General features: G+C 52.7%; 1 protein-coding gene across 8 annotated transcripts in view; it reads left to right on the top strand.

Annotated features, from left to right (window-relative positions):
* PUM1 (pumilio RNA binding family member 1) overlaps positions 1 to 11976 on the top strand; it is a 68473-nt gene extending 56497 nt beyond the window's left edge. For all 8 annotated transcript variants that reach the window (XM_056509381.1, XM_056509380.1, XM_056509375.1 and 5 more), the window contains exons 19-22: positions 128 to 253; positions 1934 to 2055; positions 4450 to 4642; positions 10172 to 11976. In XM_056509381.1, coding sequence (XP_056365356.1) covers positions 128 to 253; positions 1934 to 2055; positions 4450 to 4642; positions 10172 to 10303 — 573 coding nt within the window. In that variant the 3' untranslated portion in view covers positions 10304 to 11976. The remainder of the gene's footprint in view (positions 1 to 127; positions 254 to 1933; positions 2056 to 4449; positions 4643 to 10171) is intronic.
* The last annotated feature ends 1629 nt before the right edge of the window (positions 11977 to 13605 follow it).

The following is a 13605-nucleotide window of genomic DNA, read 5'->3' as shown; positions in this document are numbered from 1 at the left end:
TGTGCCTGGGGTATCCCCGTGGGTGTTTGCAGCTGCAGCTGGAGCTGCATTCCCTGCAGGATTGCTGGCAGGTTTTGGGTTCCCAGGGACTGAGGGGCTGTTGCTGCCTGTTGTTTGTGCTGTGCAGGTGTTTGCTCTGTCCACGCACCCGTACGGCTGCCGGGTGATCCAGAGGATCCTGGAGCACTGCCTGCCCGAGCAGACCCTGCCCATCCTGGAGGAGCTCCACCAGCACACAGAGCAGCTGGTGCAGGTCAGTGGGAGGGGCTGCAGTGTCCCCAGGCACTGCTGAGTGCTGGGACAGTCCTGCACAGCCCCTGTGGGAGCATTCCCACCTGGAAAGGTGTCCTGGTATGAAGGACAGGTGTCTGCCAATAAAGGCAGGAGCTTCTGTTTGAAATGGAGAATGTAAACCCCCTCCCTCTGAATTATTATCATTTTGAAATTAAGGGGCTCTCAGGCAAAGATATGGGAATTAGGAATAACAGTTCTTTGCTATGAAAATTAAAATAGAAATGCAGTATTACACAGAACAATCCCAAACCCTGCCAGAGTCAGAATCCAAGCTGACACCCGTCAGTCAGTCAGGGTGTTGGCACAGTCCCATTCAATGGTGGCTGCATCCTCCTGCAGTGGCAGATGTGGTTCAGCTGGAGCAGTGCTCCTGGAGAAGGTGCAGTTTCCTCTGAAGCTCCAGGGATGATGTGGAAAGGTCTGGTTTTCCTCTGGAATGCAGTGGAAAGAAGAATAACTTGCTGTTCCAAATCTCAGTTTTTATCTGGGTAGGAAATGTTTGGCTCCTCCCCTGGCTGGAGCATCTCCCAGTGGGATGATGGAATTTTATCAGTCATGCACTGGGACTCAGTGGCCATTAACAGGAGATATCTCCTGGAGGGAGGATGGGCTGTGGGAAGATAAAGATGATTGCCCAGCTGGTTTAAAGATGGCCCATTAGCAGATAATATGTGCCAGGAGATCAGGGTCACTGCCCCACCCCAGATGGTGACAGAATCCACATTTCTGGCCACATCAACCCAACACAAAAGAGATGGGAATGAGCACAGCAGGCAGGAGTTCCATCAGCACCTCCCCTTTGGCCATGGGCACAGGTCCAGGGGGTGCCAGGGCTGTTGTCACCTCTTGTCACCTCCCTTTGAGGAGGCCCCAGGTCCTGGTGCTTCATCCAGTGCAGGGAGCAGCAGGAGGGCTGCCCAGAGCTGGTTACTCCAAGGAAAAGGAGGTGCCAAGTCACTGGAATTCTTAAAAAGGTTTGGTTCTGTGCTCACCCCCCTCCTGGCTGCCTTCCCTGCTCCCTGCTTCCCGTGCCTGTGCCAGGGTTTTATATGGATTCTGCTCCTGGGGCTGTGCATAACCCACAAACCCAGTCCTGGTGCAGTTCCCACATTCCCCCCCAGATCCCAGAGCACAAAGTGGGGTGAAAACTGAGCTGGTGCAGTTCCCAAGTGCTGTGTGCTCTGTGCTGGGAAGTGGGAAGAGACTGGGCATGGACAGCAGGCCATGCCTCTGCTACCCTGAACTGGAAAATAAATATCCTGTGGTCTGAAAATTCCCAAATTCAGAACAGTGTCCCATAGCCAGACCCATGGCTCACTCCTCCAGGACATAGGATTTGGTAGGTTTGAACCTGGAGAGAAAACTGGGAATAAGCAGAATATTGACATGTCCTGTGCAAGGATATAGTTTTGAGTTTTATAAATAATACAATTTGTACAAAAATGCATCATTTACCACCTGGTACCACCTTAGAATGCACATTTTTGCTGAAATAGTATCAAGCTGATTTGTACAGTATAAATACTGTAATTAATCTTTATTGAACTTTTAACTCTGGATGCACTTTGGGAATCAGTGCTGGGGGTGTTTCTGGCCATTCCTGCCCCCCTGTGAGCCCATTCCTGCTGTGTCCCCCCAGGACCAGTATGGGAATTATGTCATCCAGCACGTGCTGGAGCACGGCCGGCCCGAGGACAAGAGCAAGATCGTGGCAGAGATCAGGGGCAACGTGCTTGTGTTGAGTCAACACAAATTTGCCAGGTAGGAATTCCTTAACTGGAGCACAGACACATCCCAGAGCTGCAGGAGAATTAGGGGTGGGTGTAAGGGAGGTGAAAATTACTTTATTTCATAAAGAAGTGTTATTTATAACAGTTATAAACTGGGCTGTGCCAGCCAGGTGAGTGTCATGGAGCTCTGATCCAGGCTCCTGAATTGAACCGGGAATCCTTGTGTGCTTTGGTTTATCTGGTTTATTTTCATGGGGTTTAAGTTGGATAATAAGAACATTCTCTGCTCTGGGATGCTGTGTCCAGCCATGGGGGATTTGGGAAATCAGTGCAGCAGCAATCCATCCCAGTTTTCCCAGAGGAATTTCCACTCAGCACCATTCCCAGCTCTTTGCTAGGTCCCTTTTGAGTCACACAAAGCTCCAAGGGGAGCTGCAGCATTCCCAGGTTCTGCAGAGCCACACGTGGGTGGAGCAGGATCCAGGAATTTGTGGAGTCAGGACAAAGCAGTGCTCCCCATGTGTGCATCCCTGCTGGAAGATGAAGGCTGAGCTCTTCAAAGGCTCAGAATTCCCCCTTTGATGGGAATACTCATGGACACGAGGGAAGTGGAACATTAATGAGAGTTAGGAGAGCGTGATCTTCATGTTGTTATTTCAGGTTCTTCTCCCTGCCTTGCCTGGCTCCTTTTTCCCAAAGTTCTCTCCAGCTGGAGCATTAATTAGTGGAGGTCCCTGAGCTGAGCAGAGCTGCTGGGCAGGGCTGGGGGATGAGCCCAGCACAGCTCAGTCCCCTTTCATGTACCCTACTTCTGGCTCTCCAGAGAGCTCAGGCTGCTCATTAATGTATTCAGGAATTTTGGGAATCCTCTGCTTGGCTGAGATTTCTCATTCCTGAACAGCACTTCCATGTTGTTCTGACTGTGGATGTTCATTCCCACCGTGTTCAGTGTGGAGAAAATCAAAACAGCAGCTTGGCTTCTCGTTGGGAGAGTGGACACTGACCTGAGTTGGTCCCGTTCCCAAATTTCCACTGGGATCCCAAATCCTGTTTGATATTGCTGAGCTGTGCCAGCACAAATCCTGCCCTTGTAGCAGCACATGAGATCTTCATAGGGCTGGGTGAAAAGCTCTGGGAGACATTCCTGTACAGTTCCCTGCTCCCATTCCCAGTTCCCTGCTCCCATTCCCAGTTCCCATTCCCTGCTTCATCCCCAGTTCCCCATTCTCCAGTTCCCATTCCCCAGTTCCCATCCCCAGTTCCCATTTCCCCATTCTCATTTCCATTTCCCCCTTCTCATTTCCCCATTCCCTGTTACCATTCCCCATTCCCATTTCCCCATTCCCATTCTCCAGTTCCCATTCCCTTCCCCATTCCCCATTCCCACTCCCCATTCCCCATTCCCTGTACCCCCATTCCCCATTCCCATTCCCCATTCCCTGTACCCCCATTCCCATTCCCCATTCCCATTCCCCATTCCCATTCCCCATTCCCACTCCCATTCCCCATTCCCCATTCCCATTCCCATTCCCATTCCCCATTCCCCATTCCCATTCCCCATTCCCATTCCCCATTCCCATTCCCATTCCCCATTCCCATTCCCCATTCCCATTCCCATTCCCATTCCCCATTCCCATTCCCCATTCCCATTCCCCATTCCCCATTCCCCATTCCCACTCCCATTCCCCACTCCCATTCCCCATTCCCATCCCCATTCCCCATTCCCCATTCCCCATTCCCCATTCCCATTCCCCATTCCCATTCCCCATTCCCATTTCCCCATTCCCCATTCCCTTCCCCATTCCCCATTCCCCATTCCCCATTCCCATTCCCCATTCCCATTCCCCATTCCCATTCCCCATTCCCCATCCCCACTCCCATTCCCATTCCCATTCCCCATTCCCCATTCCCATTCCCCATTCCCATTCCCCATTCCCCATTCCCATTCCCCATTCCCATTCCCCATTCCCCATTCCCCATTCCCCATTCCCATTCCCCATTCCCATTCCCATTCCCCATTCCCATTCCCCATCCCCATTCCCCATTCCCCATTCCCATTCCCATTCCCACCCCCATTCCCCATTCCCCATTCCCATCCCCATTCCCCATTCCCCATCCCCATTCCCCATTCCCCATCCCCATTCCCATTCCCCATTCCCCGTTCCCATTCCCCATTCCCCATTCCCCATTCCCCATTCCCCATCCCCACTCCCATTCCCCATTCCCCATCCCCATTCCCATTCCCCATCCCCATCCCCACTCCCATTCCCCATTCCCCATTCCCATTCCCCATTCCCACTCCCATTCCCCATTCCCCATTCCCACTCCCATTCCCCATTCCCATTCCCATTCCCATTCCCATTCCCATTCCCACCCCCACTCCCACCCCCTCTCCACCCCCCCCGCTGACGCGCTGCCGTTGCAGTAACGTGGTGGAGAAGTGTGTGACGCACGCGTCGCGCACGGAGCGCGCCATGCTGATTGACGAGGTGTGCAGCATGAACGACGGCCCCCACAGTGCCTTATACACCATGATGAAGGACCAGTACGCCAACTACGTGGTGCAGAAAATGATCGACGTGGCTGAGCCCGCCCAGAGGAAGATCGTCATGCACAAGGTGACGGGGACAGCCTGGCGCTGGCACTGCCACTGCCACTGGCACTGGCGCTGGCACACTGGTGTGGGGGGAAATGGGCTGAGGGTGGAGCCGTGGCAGAGGGGTTGGAGTGTTCCAGTAGCTGCAAGGTGGGAATTACAGAATGGTCTGGGGTGGGAAGAACCTCAGAACTCATCCAGTGCCACCCCAGGAACACCTCCCACTGTCCCAGCTGCTCCCAGTGTCCAGCCTGGCCTTGGGCACTGCCAGGGATCCAGGGGCAGCCACAGCTGCTCTGGCAATTCCATCCCAGCCCTGCCCACCCTCCCAGGGAACAATTCCTGCCCAGGATCCCCCCCAGCCCTGCCCTCTGGCAGTGGGAGCCATTCCCCCGGTGTCACTCCATTCCCTTGTCACAGATCCCTCTCCAGCCTCCTGCAGGGACACAGAGCTGTCACTGGGGCTCAGCTGCTGCTGCTGCTGGCAGCAGTGCCCGTGTCCCAGTGACCCAGTTCTGCACAGAGCAGGCGCTGCAGTCCTGCCAGGGCTGGGCTGGGCTGGGCTGGGCTGTGTCCCTCCTGTGTCCCCATCTCTGTCCCTCTGTGTCCCTCCTGTGTCCCCATCCCTGTCCCTCTGTGTCCCCATCCCTGTCCCTCTGTGTCCCTTCTGTGTCCCCATCCCTGTCCCTCTGTGTCCCTCTGTGTCCCCATCCCTGTCCCTCTGTGTCCCTCCTGTGTCCCCCTGTCTCTCTGTGTCCCTGTGGGCTGTGCCCCTCTGCCTGTGTCCCTGTGTGTCCCCCTGCAAGCTGTGTCCCTCTCTGTCCCTCTAGCTGTGTCCCTGTGGGCTGTGCCCTGCTGGTTGTGTCCCTCTGTGTCCCCTGCCTGTGTCCCTACAGGCTCTGTCCCTGTGGCAGTGCCCCCCTGCCTTTGTCCCTCTGTATCCCTGTGGCTCTGTCCCTGTGTCCCTCTGCCTGTGTCCCTGTGTCCCTCATGCCTGTGTCCCTGTGTCCCTCTGCCTGTGTCCCTGTGTCCCTGTGTCCCCATGCCTGTGTCCCTCTGCCTGTGTCCCTGTGTCCCTCTGCCTGTGTCCCTGTGTCCCTCTGCCTGTGTCCCTGTGTCCCTCTGCCTGTGTCCCTGTGTCCCTGTGTCCCTGTGTCCCTGTGTCCCTCTGCCTGTGTCCCTGTGTCCCTGTGTCCCTCTGCCTGTGTCCCTGTGTCCCTCTGCCTGTGTCCCTGTGTCCCTGTGTCCCTCTGCCTGTGTCCCTGTGTCCCCATGCCTGTGTCCCTGTGTCCCTCTGCCTGTGTCCCTGTGTCCCCATGCCTGTGTCCCTGTGTCCCTGTGCCTGTGTCCCTGTGTCCCCATGCCTGTGGCTGCCAGCCCCTCCTGTCCCTTCCTCCTGTCCCTCTCTCATGTCCCCTTGCCTGGTGCCACCTCTGAGCCCACAGCCGTTAACCAAATTCTGTTCCTCACTTTTGATGTGACACTTCCCTGGGGTCCCTGAGGCTGGAAGAGCCCCCCAGGCCAGGGCTCAGCCTGTGCCCATCCCCACCTGGTCCCACCACAGCCCTGAGTGCCACCCCCAGGGATGGGGACTCCAAACCTCCCTGCTTTTGCCTGAACACCCTTTCCATGGAAAAACATCCCCCTGCTATCCTAAACTTCCCTGGTTTAGCATTACCCTGCAGTGTTTGAATGCACAGCCATCCCAGCAGTTCCTGTTTATCCAAAATTCAGACATTTGGAATGAAATCTGCATTGCTGCCAGCCCCAGGGCCCTGTGCCTGCTGCTCCAAGGGCAGGGAGCTCTGGAAACACAGGATATCTTCATTTTCCTGCTTTTAAAGGTCACATTAGCAGGGCTTTAGAATGGCAGTGGATGGAGAACAGGCTTTAAATGGGGGGTGGGACTGAGGGGATTTTAATTTTCCTCAGTGACATTTTTTGGGGTTACTTGATGAAAAATCCCAGGTACAGCCAGAGAAATGAAATCCTGACTGACCCAGGCATGGAAAAGCCAAGATTTATTTATTTTGAATAATGTCAGGTATTCAAATGCTAATGAAGCATTTTCATTATTATATTGGAGCATCCTTGACTAAACCAGACTGATTTTTCTGTAAGAAATGGGAATTTGTGAGGGAGCTGCTTTGACCTGCCCATGCATGGATTCAACACAAACAGCTGGAATAATCCTCAGGGATGTTCATTTAAGTTTAGGAGCCACTCAGAGTCCTTCTTTTAACCCCAAATCTGTTTTAGTCCACAAGAAATGCTAAAGGTAATTAAATAAAGATACCTGGCAAGGGATACACCAAATTTATCTGTGACAGAAGGGCCCTGGATTTGTTAATCCATAACAGAGAGTTGTGTATTTAAAAAAAAAAAAAAACAAACCAAAAACAAAACCAAATTATTGTTTCTGACATTCCTTACTTTCTTTTTCCCATGGAGCAAAGCCTGTGGAATAAAATGCAAATCAGATTATCAGTGAGGCTGTCAAAAATAGCTCAGGGCTGACAGCTAAATGGGCCTGAGTGAATGTGATTTCAGCTGTGATCCCAGGCTGCAGGAAAGCCTGGAGAAACGGAGCCAGGAGTGGCTGGGGATTGTGGAGACAGCAGCTTGGGGAGGGGTAAAATGGGATTTTACTGAAATATTAAAAAATCCCATTGAAAAGTGATTCTAACAGTTGTGTCAGTGAAGGGATGAAGCTGGGCAGTGGTTGGGATTGGAGCTTCAGTGCTCCTGTGCTGGGCACAGGTGACATTCCTGCTGGGAATGGGGAGCCAGGCTGGGCCAGTGCTGGTCAGTGCTGGTCAGTGCTGGTCAGTGCTGGTCAGTGCCGGTCAGTGCTGGTCAGTCAGTGCTGGTCAGTGCTGGTCAGTGCTGGTCAGTGCTGGTCAGTGCTGGTCACTGCTGGTCAGTGCTGGTCAGTGCTGGTCAGTGCTGGTCAGTGATGGTCAGTGCTGGTCAGTGCTGATCAGTGCTGGTCAGTGCTGGTCAGTGCTGGTCAGTGATGGTCAGTGCTGGTCAGTGCTGGTCAGTGCTGATCAGTGATGGTCAGTGATGGTCAGTGCTGGTCAGCGCTGGTCAGCGCTGGTCAGTGCTGGTCAGTGCTGGTCAGTGCTGGCCAGTGCTGGTCAGTGCTGGTCAGTGCTGGTCAGTGCTGGCCAGTGCTGGTCAGTGCTGATCAGTGCTGGTCAGTGCTGGTCAGTGCTGGCCAGTGCTGGTCAGTGCTGGTCAGTGCTGGTCAGTGCTGGCCAGTGCTGGTCAGTGCTGGTCAGTGCTGGTCAGTGATGGTCAGTGCTGGTCAGTGCTGGTCAGTGCTGGTCAGTGCTGATCAGTGATGGTCAGTGCTGGTCAGTGCTGATCAGTGCTGGTCAGTGATGGTCAGTGCTGGTCAGTGCTGGTCAGTGCTGGTCAGTGCTGGTCAGTGCTGATCAGTGCTGGTCAGTGATGGTCAGTGATGGTCAGTGCTGGTCAGTGCTGGTCAGTGCTGATCAGTGATGGTCAGTGCTGGTCAGTGCTGATCACTGCTGGTCAGTGATGGTCAGTGCTGATCAGTGCTGGTCAGTGCTGGTCAGTGCTGATCAGTGCTGGTCAGTGCTGGCCAGTGCTGGTCAGTGCTGGTCAGTGCTGATCAGTGCTGGTCAGTGCTGGTCAGTGCTGATCAGTGATGGTCAGTGCTGGTCAGTGCTGGTCAGTGCTGGTCAGTGCTGATCAGTGCTGGTCAGTGATGGTCAGTGCTGGTCAGTGCTGGTCAGTGATGGTCAGTGCTGGCCAGTGCTGGTCAGTGCTGGTCAGTGCTGGTCAGTGCTGGTCAGTGCTGGTCAGTGATGGTCAGTGCTGGTCAGTGCTGGTCAGTGCTGATCAGTGCTGGTCAGTGCTGGTCAGTGCTGGTCAGTGATGGTCAGTGCTGGTCAGTGCTGGCCAGTGCTGGTCAGTGCTGGTCAGTGATGGTCAGTGCTGGTCAGTGCTGGTCAGTGCTGGCCAGTGCTGGTCAGTGCTGGTTAGTGCTGGCCAGTGCTGGTCAGTGCTGGTCAGTGCTGGTCAGTGCTGGTCAGTGCTGGTCAGTGATGGTCAGTCAGGGGATGTGGCCACCCTTGGAGAGGAGAAAATAGTAAAATCGTGGGATCCTGGAAGGATTTGGGCTGGAGAAACCTTAAATCCCTCCAGTGCCACCCTGCCATGGCAGGGACACCTCCCACTGTCCCAGCTGCTCCCAGTGTCCAGCCTGGCCTTGGGCACTGCCAGGGATGCAGGGGCAGCCACAGCTGCTCTGGCAATTCCATCCCGGGGGGGAACAATTGGGAACAATTCCTGCCCAAGATCCCACCCAGCCCTGCCCAGGCAGTGAGAATCCACTGAATCCAAAGCCCCAGTGGTGCCTTGTGCAGAATCCCAGTGGGAACTGGGGAGGGTTCCCAGGAGCTGTGGTGTCCCTGGGGTCTGTGGGGGTGTCACCAGCTCAGGGGGTGCCAGCCCCAGGGCCCTGTGCCTGCTGCTCCAAGGGCAGGGAGCTCTGGAAACACAGGATATCTTCATTTTCCTGCTTTTAAAGGTCACATTTGCAGGGCTTTAAAATGGCAGTGGATGGAGAATAACAGGCTTTAAATGGGGGGTGGGACCGAGGGGATTTTAATTTTCCTCAGTGACATTTTTTGGGGTTACTTGATGAAAAATCCCAGGTACAGCCAGAGAAATGAAATCTCAGGGGGTGTGACCCAACCCAGGGGGTGGCTGTGACCCATCTCAGGGGCTGTGAGCTCTCTTAGGGGTGGCTGTCACCCCTCCCAGCCCAGGGGTGTCTCCCAGGGATGGCTGTGACCCTCCCAGGGGTGGCTGTCACCCAGCTCAGGGGGGCTGTGATCTCTCTCAGGTGTGTCTGTGACCCCCCCAGGGCTGTCTGTGCCCCTCCCAGGGATGGCTGTGACCCCTCCCAGCCCAGGGGCTGTATGTGATCTCTCCCAGGGGTGGCTGTCACCCAGCTCAGGGGGGCTGTGATCTCTCCCAGGGCTGTCTGTGCTCCTCTCAGGGCTGTCTGTGCCCCTCTCAGGGCTGGCTGTGACCCCCCCCAGGGCTGTCTGTGACCCCCCCCCATCCCAGGGGCTGTATGTGATCTCTCTCAGGGGTGTCTGTGACCCCTCCCAGGGGTGTCTGTCACCCAGCCCAGGGGCTGTCTGTGCCCCTCTCAGGTGTGTCTGTGCCCCCCTCAGAGCTGTCTGTGACCCCCCCCAGCCCAGGGGCTGTATGTGATCTCTCCCAGGTGTGTCTGTGACCCATCTCAGGGGTGGCTGTCACCCAGCTCAGGGGGGCTGTGACCCTCCCAGGGGTGGCTGTGACCCAGCCCAGGGGCTGTATGTGATCTCTCAGGTGTGTCTGTGCCCCTCCCAGCCCAGGGGCTGTATGTGATCTCTCTCAGGGGCTGTATGTGATCTCTCCCAGGGGCTGTATGTGATCTCTCTCAGGGGCTGTATGTGATCTCTCTCAGGGGCTGTATGTGATCTCTCAGGGCTGGCTGTGCCCCCACTCACCCCCCCTCTCCCCCCAGATCCGGCCCCACATCGCCACTCTGCGCAAGTACACCTACGGCAAGCACATCCTGGCCAAGCTGGAGAAGTACTACATGAAGAATGGGGTGGACCTGGGGCCCATCTGTGGCCCCCCCAACGGCATCATCTGAGCAGGGGCTGCTCCAGAGCCACCCACCACCCGCCACGGTCGCTAAAAAAAAAATACAAACAACCAAAACCCACAAAAAACAAACAGAAAAGCAGAAAAAAAAAACCACAAAAAAAAAAAAAAAAAAAAAAAGAGAAGCCTTTGTAAATTTCTTTAATTTTATTATGCATAACATGTACTAATTATTTTTTTTAATTAACTAATTGCCCTGCTGTTTTACTGGTGTATAGAATTCTTGTACATAGGTCTCAGATGTACATGGAAGGCCACATTTTTGTTCACTGTTGTATCTATATTCCAAATGTGGAGACTTTCAGGGTGGTTGGTTTGAAGACAACAAACAAACATAACAGGGAAAAAAAAACCCGTTTTTAATTCATCATATTTTGCAAATGCCTTCCTTGGGGTTTTTTTTTTATCCTCCTTTTAGCCCAAAAATCAACGAGAAGTTGGGATTTTAGTTCAGTGACAGCACTGGTAGAAATACTGAAAAGAGAAAAATTCAACTTGCTGAAGTTTGGTTTTAAACAAAGACACCAAAATTCCATTTTTGGGACTTTTTAATGGCTTTATTTCTATTTTATTTGTGACTCTGACAATGCTGAAGGAGGGAGCTTAGCTGGCATTTTGAGAAAACACCAAGATGATTTTAAAGTGGAGGATTTTTGGGATTTTTTAAGCCCACTCCTCTGTTCACCTGGAGAGACACAATTTGATTATTTAGCATGAGGAAAAACAAAATCCAACTCGGCTTTGGTCTTGCTTCTATAAATATATAGTGTATACTTGGTGTAGACTTTACATATATAAAAATTTGTAGTATTTTCTTGTTTTGATGTCTGATCTGTATCTATAATGTACCCTAGTAGTGGAACATACTTCTGACTGTACAATTGTACATTTGTAAACCTCTGTAATGTAAATGTGGAGAAGTTTGAATCGACATAAAACCCGTTTTTTGGTAAGAAAACAGGAAAAAAAAAAGAATTTAGCAAAACCTGTGCATTTCAGTGTATATTCACACCTTTTATGGTCGTAGCATATAGTGTTGTATATTGTAAATTGTAATTTCAACCAGAAGTAAATTTTTTCTTTTGAAGGAAATGTTCTCTTTATACAGCCTAGTTAATGTTTAAAAACAAAAAAGGAAGAAAAATAAACTGCTTGGTTTTATTTGTCACCTAGTTGGACAGTAGAGATCCTTTCTAAATGTTCTACAGACCTGATTCAGTTCCAAATAGTGTTTTTTTGAATCTTACAAAGTAATGTTTTGCTTCTTTTGTGACAGTAAGAAACAAAAAGTGCAAAAGTACAGCCCCCCCCAGTTTTCCTTACAATCAGAGCCCTTTTCACCTTGTAAAGTGTGAATCACCTCCCCCTTTTTTGTACAGAAGATGAACTGTATTTTGCATTTTGTCTACTTGTAAGTGAATGTAACATACTGTCAATTTTCCTCGTTTGAATATAGAATTGTAACACTACACGGTGTACATTTACAGAGCCTTGTGTATATTTCCAATGAACTTTTTTGCAAGCACACTTGTAACCATATGTGTATAATTAACAAACCTGTGTATGCTTCTGCCTGGGCGACTATTTTTTGTAACTCTTGTGTAGATTGTCTCTAAACAACGTGTGATCTTTATTTTGAAAAATACAGAACTTTGGAATCTGGCCCTGGGTTTTGTGGAATCGTTTGTTGGAGGTTGGAGCTTCCAGGGGCAGGAGGCAGGAAGAGCAGGAGCTGTGGATTTCCATGGAATAATTGGAGCTTCAGACACAAGGAAGGGCTGGAGCTGTGATTTTCATGGAATGCTGAATTGGAATTTGGAGTTTCAGACAGAGGGAAGGGCTGGAGCTGTGCTGTAATGGAATGTTCAGTGAAAAAGTGTTTTTCATGGAATGTTCAGTTGGAGTTTGGAGCTTCAGTCCAGGGGCAGGAGGCAGGAAGAGCAGGAGCTGTGGATTTCCATGGAATAATTGGAGTTTGGAGCTTCAGACACAGTGAAGGGTTGGAGCTGTGCTTTAATGGAATGTTTAGTGAAAGTGTGTTTTTCAATTAATGTTCAGTTGGAGTTTGGAGCTTCAGTCCAGAAGCAGGAGACAGGGAAGGGGCTGGAGCTGTGATTTTCATGGAATAATTTAAATTTGGAGCTTCAGACACAGGGAAGGGCTGAGCTTTTCACGGAATGTTTAGTTGGAAGTTGGAGCTTCACTGTGGGACCAGGTCACAAGGAAGGGCTGGAGCTGTGATTTTCATGGAATGTTTATTGGAATTTGGAGCTTCAACCCAGGAGCAGGACATGGGGAAGGGGCTGGAGCTGTGCTGGAGGGCTGGGGTGGAGAACAGGAAAAGGGATATTTTTAATGGATTTTATTTCTGGATTTTTGTGAGTGATGTGCTGAAGGAGGGAGCTGAGCTGGTGTTTCCTTGGGGGGCAGAAAACACCCAGAGCCGATTTTAAATTGGAGGATTGGGGATCCATCCCCAGGGCACAGGGATGGGGAATTCTCCTGAGATCCCACCTGAGCTGCCCCAGCCTTGGAACCTCTGAAATGAAGGATGTGGAGCTGCTGGAGAGATTCCAGAGGAACCCAGGGAGCTGTTCCAGGGCTGAGCCAGGCTGGGAGAGCTGGGGTGACACCTGGAGAGGAGAAGCTCCAGGAGAGCTCAGAGCCCCTGGCAGGGCCTGAAGGGGCTCCAGGAGAGCTCAGAGGGACTGGGGACAAGGATGGAGGGACAGGACACAGGGAATGGCTCCCACTGCCAGAGGGCAGGGCTGGGGGGATCTTGGGATCTGATGCTTCTCCCCTGTGGTTCCTTTTCATCCTCCCACCCCTCCAGGCTGCTCCTCGGTGCTGATGGTTCTACCACTCATCCCCTGCTGCCCCCATGATGTTCGGGGTCTCTCTTATTCCCCAATTCCCTACTTAGGGAAGCTCCACCTCCCCATTTTTCCCCTGTGTGAGCAGATCCCCAAATTCAGCCTCTCCTTCCCACCATTTGCAGCATCCGGGACCTTCCCTGTCCCTCTGCTGGATTTAAAACCCTTTTCCGAGGGGACATTCGGGGTGCCATCCCTCGGCGGGGACCCGCGGGGACGCTGCGGGCCTGGCCCGGTCCCTGCAGGGGCGGCGGCGGCCACGGCGGGGCGGTGCAGCCCCAGCAGCGCCCGGGCTGCGAGCGGGACCCGGGACGGGGACACCCAGGGACCGGGACCCTCCGAGCGGGGACAGCATCGCTGCCCGGGGACACCCAGGGACCGGGACCCTCCGAGCGGGGACAGCATCGGGACCCTGTGA

Source organism: Oenanthe melanoleuca, chromosome 23 (assembly GCF_029582105.1).
Source record: "Oenanthe melanoleuca isolate GR-GAL-2019-014 chromosome 23, OMel1.0, whole genome shotgun sequence".
Classification (NCBI taxonomy): domain Eukaryota; kingdom Metazoa; phylum Chordata; class Aves; order Passeriformes; family Muscicapidae; genus Oenanthe; species Oenanthe melanoleuca.
This window is presented reverse-complemented; position numbering and strand designations above follow the sequence as displayed.